Source organism: Biomphalaria glabrata, chromosome 5 (assembly GCF_947242115.1).
Source record: "Biomphalaria glabrata chromosome 5, xgBioGlab47.1, whole genome shotgun sequence".
NCBI classification, from domain to species: Eukaryota; Metazoa; Mollusca; class Gastropoda; family Planorbidae; genus Biomphalaria; species Biomphalaria glabrata.
The window spans coordinates 9,450,366-9,467,337 of NC_074715.1; the positions used below are offsets into that span (position 1 = coordinate 9,450,366).

The window sequence follows — 16,972 nt, forward strand, 5'->3', positions numbered from 1 at the left end:
CCGCCGTTTTGGCGCAAAGGTCGTTTTGGCGCGAGCCGTTTAGGCGACGGGACGTTTTGGCGCTAAATACATTATGTTCGTTTATTGTATTATTTCTTTTAAAAGAATTATTCATATCTATGTTTTGCATGCGTGTTTGTGTTAAGACATATGTTTCACGTACTAAATGTAAATGTGTGTTTGTTTTTCACATCGTTTTCTTTAATAAACATTTTGGCTTGTGTATGTGTGTGTTATTTTGAAAAAAAGTTTTTTAAAATATTTTGTCTTTTCCTCGCTTCGACTGGACTTTTCCCATTGTTTATATTGACTGCCACCAGGTTTTCAGTTAGAAATATAACAGAATGAAATGGCGAAAGTTTTTCTAGTCTGTCAGCGTGCTGGATAAAATGATTAGTGAATGGTCCAAACTACGCGAGCTTATAAAGACGTATGGGCGAAGAGATTGAAAGAGAGAGGTAGACCTTGGGCCGCTCTCGGAATTAAAGATTAGGATTATAAATTCGCACCTAGGGATGTCAAGTGGAGTGCTAGAAACAGATTATCGTCTTACGCGTGAGAGAGGGAAGGGGTGGAGTAAAGAGTATATACATGGAGTGAAATGTGAGCAGAAGAGCGGGGGCGGGATAGTTGTCACATGTAATGACCATTCCTAAGGAGATGATCGCCAGACGCATGACGCCAACGACCAGTGCTTGGTGCTGGTCTTGTCTTCATTTCTTTAACTCTACCTGCGTCAATGCCTATATTCATGAAATAAGCAAAACCTTTATAATTAAAAAAACAAAAACAATTCGCTGAACGGTGTTAGAATTCATACTATACATGCAATATTATTGTAGAGTGAAATAAACATTGTTATAAAAGCTACGTGCTTATTAAATAATCGTCAAATGATATCTTTCGCCAAAACGTCCCTTCGCCAAAACGGCACGCGCCAAAACGTCCCGTCGCCAAAACGGCGGGGCCAAAACGGCGTCGCCAAAACGGAGGCGCCAAAACGTCACGTACCGCTTTTAGACCTATACTTAAATCTTGAATCTAGATATAAATCTGGAACTAGGTCTTGATCTAGCTAGATCTATGTGTAGTTTGTATGACTAAAGACCATGGAGGTATTAATTTTTATTTGCAGGGGGAGAGTCTTGTTAAGTACACAACTGTAGCTTAAACTTAGGCAATATATGTTTTTTTTTCGTGTTGATAGTGTATTAATTTTGTAAGAAGAATACATCTTTTTAGTTTCTCTTTTTTACAATGTAACATGCTCTTAAATTTAAATTTATGGATAACGTTAATAATTATTTTTTAAAAAATATAAATGTATGCTAAATGAATATATGGAAATTTTGTGGCTTGCGGGTAATGCACTTGGAACCGGAAGTCCCGTATTTGATACCTGGTGTAGTTTTTAAGTGGACCACTTCATGGGCCGATTTAAAGTTTGTGTTTCCACACAAACTGTCTTTGTAAACTTGTTTTTTATAGGTAAGTTGGTCGTACTCTGGTCATATTCTGGCAGATTTCAAAATGTCGGTTTAAAAAAAAAAACTACCTAGAGTCTCTTTTTTTGTATTGTGATCTTCATAAATGTGAATTCTAAAGTGTTTGCATATGCTATGCTTATTTAAATAAAAAGAAGTAGATCGGATATCAATTCTGTTATTTATTTTAACCTTGGAGAGACTTAGAGCGTAACTCAGCGCAAGGTAGGTAAACAGCACCCTGATATATTTTAGTGAACTTAAGCTGAAGGGCTACACATTTTAAACAAGAAAGAATTGTCACATTCAAAATTTAAAGGGGAAAAATGGCATGTACTGAAAATTGCCCATTTGTTGAGAAAAAAAAATCTTAAATATATAAAATATGTTGTATTTTTTTTTTATTAAGTTCAGATCTTTTTTAAATCTAAAAATTGTTTTTGTTGAATCCTTTAAATCCAAGTGTTGTTAAAAAAATCTATAATACAACATATGAAGTTGACAAAAGTTCAATGAATCATGCTCGCTTGTAGCTAAATAAATATATATATATATATATATATATATATATATATATATATATATATATATATATATATATATATATATATATATATATTCATCTGGCTTGGATATGTCTATATGTCTTATCTTGTTATCTTACAACATACAGAAGTTACTTCCAAAAAAAAAAGATGATTACGTTCTATACGTCATGCATATAGTCAATAATGTTAAACAATGCCTCACACCCTATAAAGATGTTGGTTATCCTGCCTGGCTCAGGCAACCAGTTAATTTCTCTTATAGCCACTGCTATGTGCATTTGAACAAATTTGTTCTAGCATATGGAACGAATAATTTCTGTTTTTGTCTTGGTGTCAGAGTATTTTATTACCCTTTTCAAAAGTTTTTTTTTTGTATTTGACGTTTATGGTTCAATGTTTTATGTATAATTGCTACTTTACTTGTACGTCTTCTATCCTAATCGTTTGCATAAGCGTAGCTAGAAGGGAGGTTACCCCCCACCCCCCAAAACGAAATCCCCCCTGCATGGGAGGGGGTTGGAATTTAGTGACTTTTTTTTTTGCTTTCATTTTGTTTATTTTAGTTTAATTGATTTAAATAATTTAAATAATAAAATATTATTTGCCCCAGCATAGCGAAGGCGGTTTTGAGTTTTAAACCACATAACAATGAGGTTTTGAAGTCAAATCCCCCTCTACTGTATAAAAAAAAAAGCATAAAAGGTTACAAAAACAGCTTGTGTGGAAAAAAAACAACTTGTAATCGGCCAAGAAAATGTTCCACCCAGGCAGGTAAAAGGGCAGGTTTCAATATATTTTCGTAAAAAAAACATCATAATGAAATTCTATCAAAGACAAATGACAGAGAAGAATGGAGAAAGAAGGTTGACAGATCTTGTGTGGTGCCCCAGCGGTTCAGCAGACCAAAGGATAGGAAGTTAGATGTGAATCTGGCCTAACTGATGCCTTATAATGAATATTTAATTGATTTGATTGTTTTGTAAAAGGTCAATCTCTTATTCAAATCCTCAAGAAACAACACTGACATATTTTAAAAAAATAGTTAAGTGTACACTGCCAGTAGTGCACTACTGCTGTTCACGCGATAATATGAAAAAATTACTTATTTGTTTTTATTTTAATACTAATTAATATAATGATAACTTTTAACTATTATATAGCGCTACCTTCATGCTTAAAGCGCTTTGGTCCAATCTCATTTGTGGACCAGAGGGGGGGGGGGGGGAAGGGGGTATCTAGGAGTAGGTATTTCATGCTGCCTTTAGGCGCTCAGTAAACACAACTCTGCCCGAGTCGGGTGTCGTACCTCGAGCCCTGTTCGTAGATGGCCAAGCCATGCCAAGTTCAGGCATACTTAGCCTCTCGACCATGCTTCCCACGATTTACATTAAGTCCAACTAATATGCATACTAGATAGATTTTTTTCTCCTAAAAAAAACCCCCAGAAAACTTTGTGTGTGTGTGTGAAGATAGTATATAGTATGACAGAACTTACACAGCTTAGCAATACTAATGTAATAATAAAATGTTTGATAAAAAAATCTTAAACCATTTGCATCAATGTGTTAAACAAATGGTACATAGTTTTCGCCCTTACTAAAAAGTCTCAAGTGTTTGTTACTATTAATAGTTAATAGTTGTAAAACTGGTGTATTTTTATGTAAAATCTGCTTGCACAAGTGATTTAAAAAATTATTTTTTTTTGCTTTCAGGAAAGAAAAAAAGCATCCATTGCATAAGAACTTTGACAATAAATAGTCTAAAATATTAGATTTTCATTATCTTTTCTAGTTTACGAGATCTAAACGGGACGGACGGACAGACAGACATTTCACACAAAACTAATAGCGTAAATTGACAAAAATCTGAAAAAAATTGCATAAATCTATTTAAAATATGGTAAATAGTCATCCCCTTATACTAAGGAGCCTTCCGTGTTTGTTACTATTTATAGTGAATAGTTGTAAACGTGGCGTATTTTATGAAGAAAAAAAAACTGCTTGCATAAGTGATTTAAAAATGAGATTTTTCGCTTACAGAAAAAAAAAAACCTAGCCGTTGCATCAGAACTTTGAATGGTCTAAAATATTATGGTGTCAGGTTCTCACTTTTTTCTTTTTAGTATACGAGATTGAAACGGGACGGACGGACAGACAGACAGGCATTCCACACAAAATTAGTAGCTTTTTTTCCTCTTTTGGAGGTCGCTAAAAATAATGCAAACGACTATCCCCAAATTCTTAGAAAACAGCAAAGGATTTCAAAACCCCCTCCAAAATTCACTATAAACCCTCTCTTCAATGTAGGACTATCCATTCATCAGTCACCAGATTCTATGAGACGAGAGTACTCTTCTTTTTGATGTTCATTTACTAGATCTAGATCTAAAAATAGAATTATATGTTACATAGGTTAGGGGTGAAAAAATTGCCTTGACTTCTTTTAACTACTTTACAAAACAACGCCTTGATCCAACTTTCCAAAAAATTTTCACATTTTTTGTAGTGTTAAAAAGTCTCCATGTTCAGTGTAGATATAGTATATATAAGTCTATGGACTCACTATTGTTTTTTTTTTTTAGATTGACTCACTCATACAGTTAACTTCTATCACCCATTATATAGGCTACCTAGGTAATAAATGACACTCTCAAAACTGTATTGACTCTTTCATTAATCGCTTATTCAACTCATACTAATTAGTATACAATGTAAAAAATAATTGTCAAATGTGATTAAAAAAGAAAAATATATATATATTATCCAATCTGGCAATATCATTCAAACATCGTGAATGTCGTAAAATAAGTTTATACCGGAAGTATAGTTTGGAGTTGAACGAAACGTATGCTTAGTTACGCTTAGTTTTGGCATTCCTGTGTATATATATATAGTCTATGGTCTAACCAAGTTTAATTCACATTTAACTTGTATGTTCTTCTTTAATTTTTACAAATTTCTTTTAATAAACTCTGTCTAAGATGTAGAAAATGATATATTTGCTAAAGTAACATTACGTGAAACAATTCATGTTATATAGAAATTCATTGTGAAGGAATCAAATATTTACATGAAAATATATTCTTAGTGAAATGAAATTGTGAGAAAATAGTGTAAAAAAAAAAGAATCTAAGGAACAAAGAACTAAAAGCTATAATAATTTGTTCAAATACAATAATCGCTTTGTCATATACCTTATACTAGAATTAGATACAAAAAAATTACTTGGGAAAATTTTTAACAAATATTAAGTCATTAAGTAAACGTTTCATCAAGTCAATGTTTTGAGCTAAAATGATATTTTTTTACCTGCTCATGCAAAACAAAGCTAGGTGAATTAGTAAAGATCATAATATAACATGAATAAAACATACTTACATTGGTGCATAAGATTTAGAAATACTAAATGTTTACAAAATACACAATTATTTAAATAACATAGAATTAATTACAACTAAGTAAAGTGGTTCTGAAGCACTCTACTAAGCTTACCATGAATCCAAGAGAAATGAAAATCGTCAAGAAATCAGAGACGGTATACTTGTCTGCCCTTTTGGAGAGAATAAATTCGAATAACTAAGTTGACGAACGAAAAAACATAAAATGTCAGAAAAAGGGTGGGGAAAATGGTGGGGTGGTAAGCAGACAATGTGTCACCATCAAGAGGTCCAGGAATAGACTTTTTGCACCAACCTGTGAATCGTGAGACCATGGAATTTTGTTCGTGTCTTTGTCTCCTCGGACAGATGGTCATAGAGAAAATGGGAGATAACACTGGTTTGACCATAGCGATGGACATTGTGTCATGACAGTGGACAGTCCGAGCCACTGCTAGGACAACTTCACTTAAAGTGGGTCATTTAAACATACCAAAAGTTTCCGAGAACAGCAGGTTGTGAGGGTAAATTGTTACCTGTCCGTCATAAGGTAAGGGAAAGGAAAAAGCCCCGTCCCAAGTTTGTCCACGTTGATCCAGTGAATGAGAGGAGGGGCATAACTTGGCCATTTGCTTTACCTAGCTTAGTTAAGGGGAGGCAACTCCTTAGTCTAGTTTGACAGGTGCCAAAAACGGAATGGGAAAATGTAAGATTGATGCAATTTAATGGATGGAGTGGAGAGGAGTGGTGGTGGTATTATAATGTTTCACGAAATTAGTTTAGGAAAATAAACGATAAGTAGAATAAAAAATAATTAAACACGGGGACCTGAGTGATACCCTAAGTGAGCTTAAGACGTATAGTCACAGGGACATTTATTGGCACACAAACAAAATGGTTGAAAAATATAGTTGAATATAAGGGACGAGGATGTTCTGAGGCTTTTTTGTTAAGGAAACTAATCGTTCAACTTCGCAACTTCTCATGTGACTAAAGAAGCCAATCATAGATATACAGCTGTGGTCATAGACGAGTTTAAAGGAATTCTTAAATAAAAGAGAATAAGTTTTTAAAAAGGAGAGAGTGACGGTCACTTGAAATCTCATCACACGGTACGTTTGTGTTGAAAAATTATTCGAACCAAAGGCTGCTTTTAGAATACTTTACCATACAATAAGTTTCGACCGATGGCCAGAAATAAAAAAAAACCTGTTTCTTCGTTGGCCCTGTTATCAGTAGGTCCTTCATTAAATACAACTCCTTTAAAATAATAATGAAAACAGATATGAGCATGTCAAAAGGCACAAATGGATCCATACTAGTGATTGATTTTAAAATGGAATGGTAGTTTGACAAAACACCATTTGATATAAATATTTAAAATTGTAAATAAAATTTGCTTAGATATTTTTAATTATAAATAAACATAAAAAATTATAAAATTTGTTTATATATTTTTAATTATAAATAAATATAAAAATTATAAAATTGACAAGATAATAACACACATAATTAACAAAAATCACTATAAGGTAAAAATATGACGGTGTGTGTATTTTATGAAAGTAATTTTTAATTAATAGCATTCATATATATTAAATTCATATTTCATAACATTCTAATGGTAAATAGCGAGTATTAACCAATGTTTACCACAGCCATAGAGCACTGTTGGTCAAGTACTTTCAAAAGTAGGCCAATTAATATGAAGACAGGGAAGAAATGAGAGGGTAATTAAGAATAGCTTTTAAGGCTTTGGGGCTAATTGAGATCTGCTATTTTTGCCTGAGCTCTAAGACCGAATAAAAAGTAGCCAAAGAGATAAGAAGAAACAAATATTAAAGCACTAAATGAAGAAGTACATTTTTTTAAAGTTATAAATGGAATGATTGATTTAACCACACCGATGAAGTCGTTGCTTTTGTAAACAGGTAAGAGAAGTTACAAAAAAGGTGGCCACATGGTCGTGAGGTATACGTTGGGACTGGAAGCATTTTCTTTGGCTTCCTGAGTGAGATAGGGTTGGGTTGTTATCATCTTCTTTTCTGAAGGGACAACAGAAGAATGTTACAACTGATAGCAAGTTAGCACATACCTTCATCACAAGCGTCTCCTATATAACCAGCGATACAAACACAGGAACCATCTACATTGTTACATGTTCCATTGAGACAATGCGCATGACAGGGGAAGGAACAGTTTTGTCCATACATGCCTTGATCACACGCTTTAAGAAAACCGTTTAAGAAAACATGTACTAACATGTACTTGTGATGTGACCTCTTTGGGAGTTTTATGACAATACATTTTAAGGATGCGCCAAGGCTCATCATAGCTTGCTTTACATATGTCTTAATTTCTTAAAGCATCTAGCAAACAGTTTAAAAACATATTGACTTCAAGTTATAATTTCTACCAAAGATAGTTTGGCCCTTTGTTGATTTCTCTAGCTCAAGGTATCACTTTTCACTAATCTTTGGTAAATGTTTGTATGTAGCGTAATGAGGTTAACGGACCCTTAGTGGCTAGGGTGTCAATAAGTTTTTCTGTTAAAAAGTGGTGTTAATTTTATATTCTTATTAATCGTAATTGGTGTTCTAGCTCAACTTTAAAACGTCTTTATATACATATGCACGAGCTGACTGCATGTCAATATCGATGGAGTAATAACTAAATCCTTTCATAGTATTAAAGTTGGTAAATAGATTTATAAAAAGCATTATAATTGTTATCACTATGAAATTGAATCCTACTTGCTGCATGTTTCTAAAGAAATCTTACCTGTAGTACATTTAGGTGGATTGCTGTAGCCAAGACATCCTTGAGTACATTCTCCAGTTATACGGTGGCATGATAGATTTGCGCAACTGGCACTGCAATTGTTAATGCAGTTAATGCCCCATAGTTCTGCCATGCAAACTTTAAAAAAAAATATTCATATATATGAGTGTGTATGTGTTAAATCAACATTTAATGTCAACAGATTTTTAATAGCAATAAAGCAAACATACCATCACTACATGCTGGTGGATTGCTGAAGCCAAAACAAACACTGTTACATAGTCCAGTATCTCTATCACAACTGGTGGGACAGGAAGTGGGACAACTTTGTGTGCAAGGAAGACTCCATGTACCAGGAGGGCATTCTGAAATATATTTAAATTTCAAATATATTTATAAATAGTGATAATGTTTTATGTAATAAATTATCGAAATGTATATAAATGATTGTAGTAAAATATATAATTTTGCGTAACTATGCACAAAAAAAGCTTTTTAAATAGCTAAATACTTAAAACATTAAAATTAAAATAGTGTAACTTTCCTCACTATCCAGACCTGTTGCAATTGCACCACACGACACCACCAACTTTACGAACTTGACGACTCAAAATTCCAAAACAACGTAAAACATTATGATCAATAAATCGTGGCCAATACTGTACCATTGGCAACAACGTAACACTGACTGTACAAAAGCTTTACACTCCGACGCATCAACTCTGTAACACTGTATCAATTCTCTGCCTCTTCCTAGACTTGCACTTGATTCTCTGTTCCAGACAGACTTCACCTAGACTGATTCTTGACTCCGACTTAGACTCGTGTTTGTGAAGTTGAGATGTAAACGGACGTAAAGTCGTTCCAACTTTCTGGTGGAATACATTACCCCATCCCTCCTGACCTTATTTACAATATCTTTCCTTCCCAAACTGTCCTTGGCTGACCGTCGCAAGATGTCACGGTTTACCGCTCGTCTAGCGCTGACCGGGGGCGATTTGCGTCGGTTGTCCACACACACCACTACCCCCATCTGTGACACCACCAATTTTATTACAATATGTTAAAGTTGTCTAGGTAAATTTGCATTATAGAATTTATTCATGTTTGACCGTTATAACTTTTTAACTAAAAAAATTAATTAATTTAAATTTGGCTTGACTAGGGACTTATATCTAGAGCAAACATCTTTTTTTGTTATCTTATCTTATTTAACAAAGACGTTACTTCGAAAAAGAGGATGATTACGTCCTACGCGTCAAGCATCTAGTCATAAATTCTGCCATGTCACTGGTTTTTCTGGCAGGATCAGGCAACAGATTCTATGCTCTAATAGCGCTAGGGAAGAAGGAGCATTTGTACTCGTAGATTGTATACATTAAAATTAATTTTAGTCATATGTTCTGCATTTTTTTTAATCATTGAGTTATGAATGCTTTAAAATTTTATGCCTAATTATCTTAAATGCCTTATTGAGATTGATACTATTGCCTGCATCTGAATTATTGCAAAGCTTATGCGAATTCCTACTTAATGCTTGTAGGGGATTCCTAATTGAATAAAGCACCGAATCTCTCTACTGCTAGACGAGCAGCGACTTAACCGTTGAGCCAGATTGCCTGCAGCGTAGAAGACATCTAGAGCCGACCTCCTAGAACATAAAAAAACAACAATTTCTTACAACGCCAAATGAATCTTTTAAACATTATTACTTTTGACAATCAAAGCAAAAATCACGTCTTGAATATTCCTTGCGAATAGGCGGATCCGACAGGGATTTAGCTCCAACGGGGGCCGCCTCTGAGCTTGTGTGATAACACAAATTCTCTTTGTAATCCTGTTTTCTTTAAATCTTCGGATATACTTCGGAAATAAAACAACATACTTACCGCCGTAAGCTTCCACTTCACAAAGTGTGAGCATTGGAAAAGGGTCATATGAGGTTATTTTTGTTTCATTAATAGATAATGACTTGATTGGCTTAGAAGTGTTGACACTTATGTAATAGATAGGTTCCGCTTTTTCATCATTATCTTTGATATTATCCACAACAGTATTATTTCCATCCACTGATATAAGACGAAATTTGCTCAGACGTATGTCATTCCCGTGATCAACTAGAAAAAAAAAACATTTTCTTTGGTTGTACATTACGATTGGCGGTGGGTCATGTAATTAAAATAGATCCAATTGGAGTCATACAAATGAGAGAGTTAAAAGCAGAACTTAAGTTAGCATTTCCACCCTCTCCATGCAGCTTGGCTTTATTGATATTATTATTTTCTAGCCAAAGAAACGATATTTACAATGTTGTCAAAGTTATCAAAATATAAAATTCATGAGCCACCCCAAAGAAAGCCCTGTTAAAAAATGTTAAACCATCAAAAACTTTCAACAGAACAAATAACACAACGGAACAGATCGTCAATCTTAGGATAACATGCGAGAAGTACCTCCATCACCACCATGACTTTAATTATTTTAAAAACCTTTCGACAGAGTCCCAATTGGATCTTATATATGAATACATAAACAAATAAATACAAACAATTAAAATATTTGTCAATCTTTACGACCAAGTTTTAAATAGTGAAGTGTACTTCAACAATAACAATGTTGACTGTTTTAAAACCACAGTTGCAGTGAGACATGGCTACCTAGTTTCACCAACATCTTACACCATCATTATATAAATAGAAAGGATAATGGAGGACACACAGTAACCCAAAGAAAGTAATGTTAACAATTTGTTCTTTGTATATGTAAAGTAATTATTGTTGTAATACCTCTTAAAAAAGAATCTCCAACCGCAGTCCTTAAACATAGAGCGTATTGATATTTAAAGGAAAACAACCATACAATATAGTTTCCAAATTGCTTTTAACATTTTGAAGTTTGAGAAAGCTTTTGATGTTAAATAACAAAAGATTACATAATTTCTTTACTTAAAGCATTAATTTTTTTTTTTTAAACAAAAGAAATAATTACATTTGGCTTACCTCTATTGTATAAGATAAACTGGTTTACAATATAATGACTATTTAAGGTCAAGGTAAAGCCAGGATTATTGTCAATAGTATTTGAGCAGAAGCCTTGAGAAAAATCACCATTTGTATTTCCGTCAACTGCTAAATCGGCTGTAAATACTTTTTGAACGTTATTTAGATAAGTTTCGTTGTAGTTGGACGTTTGTGTAGCTGTCTGTTTATATGCCACATTTCGGCCTGTTATTATAATAGAAAGTCAATTTTCTTTAGAAGCTTATAAGAAATATTTAGACTTGAATAAACGTCGCTAAAGAGAAACAAGCATAACATTAAGCATAAAGACACGTTCTGTTCTTCTGGAGAAGAGAGAGGAGGTGATATAGAAACAGAGACATACAAAAAGAGACATAATTAAAACTTCTAAGGACTAGCCCCAGAAGGAAAGTCCCATTTCCGTCAATTGTTTGCTACTATAAAAAGAATACGGTTAACTTTTTCTCTCCTAACTGACGATACCAACGTTGATTCCACCGGAATGTAAATAATTTGGAGAGAAAGAGTTAAAATAGTTCTCTTACCAGTTCCATAATCATTTAGTCTGTTGGATCGATTGGACAACACAACTGATTTTTCGACCGTCTTTCTTCATTCCTCTCTGTCTTTTGCGTTGAAAAGAACTTTTTCAATTGCAGGCCTTTCGTTTGTCTATGTTGTCTTCCCAATGTTTTATCTGTCTGCCTCTTTTTCCTTTTCCTGGTACTGTTCCCTGAAGGAAGGTCTTTGCGAGCCCTAAAAACATTGCAAAATGGATTTTTAGTTTGCGTTTTTTTTTAAAAAGTTGTTAGCAGGTTATTGTCGGGTCCAATCGCTGTAATAACCTTGTCTCTAATCTCTTCGTTTGGGATGCAGTCTTTACATGTGATACTTTGGATCTTTCTGAATGAACTCGATTCCTTTGCTAGGATCCTCCTCTGTAGCTCTGCAGTTTTGCGTCCAAGACTCGCAATCATATAAGAATTTAGCCATGGCCAGGCAGCGCATCAGTCTTGTTTTGGTGTCGAGGGCTATGCCTTTGTCTTTCCATATCATTTTAAGTTTTTCAAGTGCTGCACTGGACTGTGCAATTCTGGCCAGGTTTGGTCTCCTCATCTGAAATAATAGATCCGTGGTATTTAAAAATACTGGCACTATTCACTTTTTGAGCTGCAATATTGATACACATTTCAAAGACTGGTTACTATTAGTCATATTATTTTTCGACATTTATTTACATACTATATGCTACAGAAGTCTTCCCTTTGCGCATCACCACGTCAGCTAGTTCTTCTGTCCCTGTTAGGCCATATATTTCTCCCACCAACCGCAAGTTAGTAATTATTCTTCCTCCAATGCTTACAGTACCTCCATTGCCGTCAAGTGCATCTTTCATTATCCTTTTAAGAAAGCTATTGAAAAGAGTTGGTGAGAGTAGGCAGCCTTGTCTTACTCATACTGTACTTTTAACTAGTCCCCAATATTATTGTTGAAGTATACGCACTACTGGACTCCTTGTAGAGGTTCTGGATAACTTAAAATTATGTTTTATCTATGTTGTACTTTTCCATCGTCGCCCAAAGTGCCCCTTGCCAAAGTCTGTCGAAAGCTTTCTAGGAATCAATAAATACGTGGAAAAATTTTTCTTGGCGGTGAAGGTATTGTTCGCATAGTATTCTGACTTTTAGGATTTGTTCTGTTGTGCGGCGACCCTGTCTAAACCCTCTTTTTCTTTTAATATAATTCTGTCTTCAATCGGTTTTAGCCGGTTTAATATAATTTTTAACAGGACTTTGCTGGCTTATGAGACTGATGGTCTGGTAGTTTTGATATAGTTGTGAAAAGTGGAAAAGTGGAAAAGTGATGATGAATGATTGGGTCCAGATTCACCTGACTGCCAGGTCTTGTTGCAAATCTTATGAAGTAAGTTAAGTAGATAGTACGCGACAAAACAAAAACAACAACAACAAAACAACAAACAACAACAGCTGTTTCAATTTAAACATGGAAAAAAATACAGAATAAATATCAACTAAATGTATCACCTCCACTAATAAAAAGAGAGCACAAGGAGCTTATGTCCCCAAGTATTTTTAACGAAGTTGTCATCACATTATCGTCACATCTTATATCCATTGTGTTCTCATTAAGTTGTGACCATTTCTGACTTCCACACTCTTGAAATACATTACTTGTATTGTACAATACTTTAACCGTTGAAAACTTATCTACCAAAAAATAAAAAAAGAATTTTGCTTTAAACAAGAATACATTCATGTCTGAAATTAAGCAAATTAATTTTTATCTATCTATCTATCTATCTATCTATCTATCTATCTATCTATCTATCTATCTATCTATCTATCTATCTATCTATCTATCTATCTATCAAATCTATCTATCTATATATCTATATATCTAACTATCTATCTATCAAATCTATCAAATCTATCTATCTATCTATCTATCTATCTATCTATCTATCTATCTATCTATCTATCTATCAAATCTATCAAATCTTTCAAATCTATCTATCTATCTATCTATCTATCTATCTATCTATCTATCTATTTATCTATTTATCTATTTATCTATCTTATCTATCTATCTATCAAATCTATCTATCTATCTATATATCTATCTATCTATCAAATCTATCTATCTATCTATCTATCTATCTATCTATCTAACTATCTATCTATCAAATCTATCAAATCTATCTATCTATCTATCTATCTATCTATCTTTCAAATCTATCTATCTATCTATCTATCAAATCTATCAAATCTATCTATCTATCTATCAAATCTATCTATCAAATCTATCTATCTATCTATCTATCTATCTATCTATCTATCTATCTATCTAACTATATATCTATCAAATCTATCAAATCTATCTATCTATCTATCAAATCTATCTATCTATCTATCTATCAAATCTATCTATCTATCTATCTATCAAATCTATCAAATCTATCTATCTATCTATCTATCAAATCTATCAAATCTATCTATCTATCTATCTATCTATCTATCTATCAAATCTATCAAATCTATCTATCTATCTATCTATCAAATCTATCAAATCTATCTATCTATCTATCTATCAAATCTATCTATCTATCTATCAAATCTATCAAATCTATCTATCTATCTATCTATCAAATCTATCAAATCTATCTATCTATGTATCTATCTATCTATCAAATCTATCAAATCTATCTATCTATCTATCTATCTATCAAATCTATCAAATCTATCAAATCTATCAAATCTATCTATCTATCTATCTATCTATCTATCAAATCTATCAAATCTATCAAATCTATCTATCTATCTATCAAATCTATCAAATCTAACAAAATCTATCTATCTATCTATCAAATCTATCAAATCTATCTATCTATCTATCTATCAAATCTATCAAATTTATCTATCTATCTATCAAATCTATCAAATCTATCTATCTATCTATCTATCAAATCTATCTATCTATCTATCAAATCTATCAAATCTATCTATCTATCTATCTATCAAATCTATCTATCTATCTATCTATCTATCTATCTATCTATCTATCTATCAAATCTATCAAATCTATCAAATCTATCTATCTATCTATCTATCTATCAAATCTATCAAATCTATCAAATCTATCTATCTATCTATCAAATCTATCAAATCTATCAAAATCTATCTATCTATCAAATCTATCAAATCTATCAAATCTATCTATCTATCTATCAAATCTATCAAATCTATCAAAATCTATCTATCTATCTATCTAATCTATCAAATCTATCTATCTATCTATCTATCAAATCTATCAAATCTATCTATCTATCTATCTATCAAATCTATCAAATCTATCTATCTATCTATCTATCAAATCTATCTATCTATCTATCTATCAAATCTATCAAATCTATCTATCTATCTATCTATCAAATCTATCAAATCTATCTATCTATCTATCTATCTATCAAATCTATCAAATCTATCTATCTATCTATCTATCTATCTATCAAATCTATCAAATCTATCTATCTATCTATCTATCTATCAAATCTATCTATCTATCTATATATCTATCTATCTATCAAATCTATCAAATCTATCTATCTATCTAAAAATTCTTTAAATGTTTGTTTCTTTGTTTTATAACTTCAAAACTATGGACTTCTACGTCCAGGTCCAATACATATTACCAGATCATACAGCTATTTAATATATAAAGCACAATGTAAGGAGTATGTTTGTATGTATGTATGTATGTATGTCCCAAATAGAAAACAAAACCGTTTGACCAATCTTGGTAAAACTTAGCATAATTTTTCCTTAAATTACATCGGAAATCTAATGTATGTTAAATGTCTCTCCCACTGCAAGAAAGCCTTAAAAATAATAATAATAAAATACCTAAATATATTTCCATTGAAGAAAGAAACTTTTTAAAAGATCAGGTAAACCCATTTTCACGGTATTTTATATTAGCTATGTAAGGCCACGGGTCATATGCTGATAGAATTAAATGCATGTTACATTTTATTTCGTATCTTACTGTGTTTAGAAAAGCTAACTTTTTTTCGCCCATTTTTAATATCAGTGTGCAAAAAAAATAAATAAAGTTAAGCTTATACAATTATACAATACAATTTTGACGTGGCCAAGGTACTTCTTCTTCTTCTTAAAACTGTCATGTAGAGTTGAGCCTTCGGCTCTTGGAACTCTAAGCAAGCAAAAGTGTACAAGAGCTCCCTTTCACGGCCAGTGTACAGTGTCAGACTCGAGGCCAGAGACCGCGTGCACCGGGATCCCTGCCATTTTCCTTTTCTATACCAGGCTAACCGTGCAGGACACGCCATTTATGTAACGGCCCTTTGAGGAACGGCGCCTGGATTGTGACAAGGTTATAGGAGCTTTTTTTACAACTCCGCACAGTGCAATGAGGATGCTCTCGCACCCCTTAGGCACCCCCACGGCAGTCTTGTTTTGCTACCCTTTAGCCTAATCAAAACTGTGAATTTTGGTTTTTATTTGAGTGTGTGTATTTGAGTGAGTATGTAAAGATGAATTTAGGCTATTATATGATTGTGTTGATCTGACAATGCTCTTCAAGTATTATGATTTAGTGAAGATTTATATTATTAACATCTACTAAAACAAGACATTCATGCCGGAGATTCAAATGTAAATATGTTTAGTAATTCAAACAATATAGATCCTTCAACAATAAATATAAAGCTTAAATTCAGAAATCACTTGAAAAAAAAACACAATACACAAAAATAAAAAAAAAACAGTTTAGTTAATTATCTTCGATCAAGCTCGTAAAAAAAAAACTAAATTTATCAATACTTTTCATTTTACAACTTACAACGCGACCTGTCTCAAAAAGATTCCGTCTAATACGTTACTCTATCTCGTTGCATCTACAACTTTACTTTATGTCGTTGCGTCTACAACTTTACTCTATGCGTTGCGTCTACAACTAAACTCTATGTCGTAGCGTCTACAACTTTACTCTATGTCGTTGCGTCTACAACTTTACTCTATGTCGTTGCGTCTACAACTTTACTCTATGTCGTTGCGTCTACAAATTTTCTCTATGACGTTCCGTCTACCACTGCCGAGTTTCGCTTCAAACTTTTGTGTCCTTTCACAAACCACGACAGATATTCAATTCTAAGAAAGAAAGCTCAATACTGAAAAGTATGGACTCTATGATGAGCTAGTCGCTAGGAGATGGCCAGATAGAATT

At 33.0% G+C, this 16,972-nt stretch overlaps 1 protein-coding gene across 1 annotated transcript in view; it reads right to left on the bottom strand.

Annotated features, from left to right (window-relative positions):
- The window catches only part of LOC106052305 (uncharacterized), a 233,101-nt gene that overhangs the window by 14,880 nt on the left and 201,249 nt on the right, over nt 1-16,972 (bottom strand). The window contains exons 3-8 of the mRNA XM_056028747.1: nt 11,189-11,413; nt 10,079-10,306; nt 8,420-8,554; nt 8,190-8,327; nt 7,504-7,635; nt 6,618-6,668 (exon numbers count right to left, since the gene is read on the bottom strand). Coding sequence (XP_055884722.1) covers nt 6,618-6,668; nt 7,504-7,635; nt 8,190-8,327; nt 8,420-8,554; nt 10,079-10,306; nt 11,189-11,413 — 909 coding nt within the window. The remainder of the gene's footprint in view (nt 1-6,617; nt 6,669-7,503; nt 7,636-8,189; nt 8,328-8,419; nt 8,555-10,078; nt 10,307-11,188; nt 11,414-16,972) is intronic.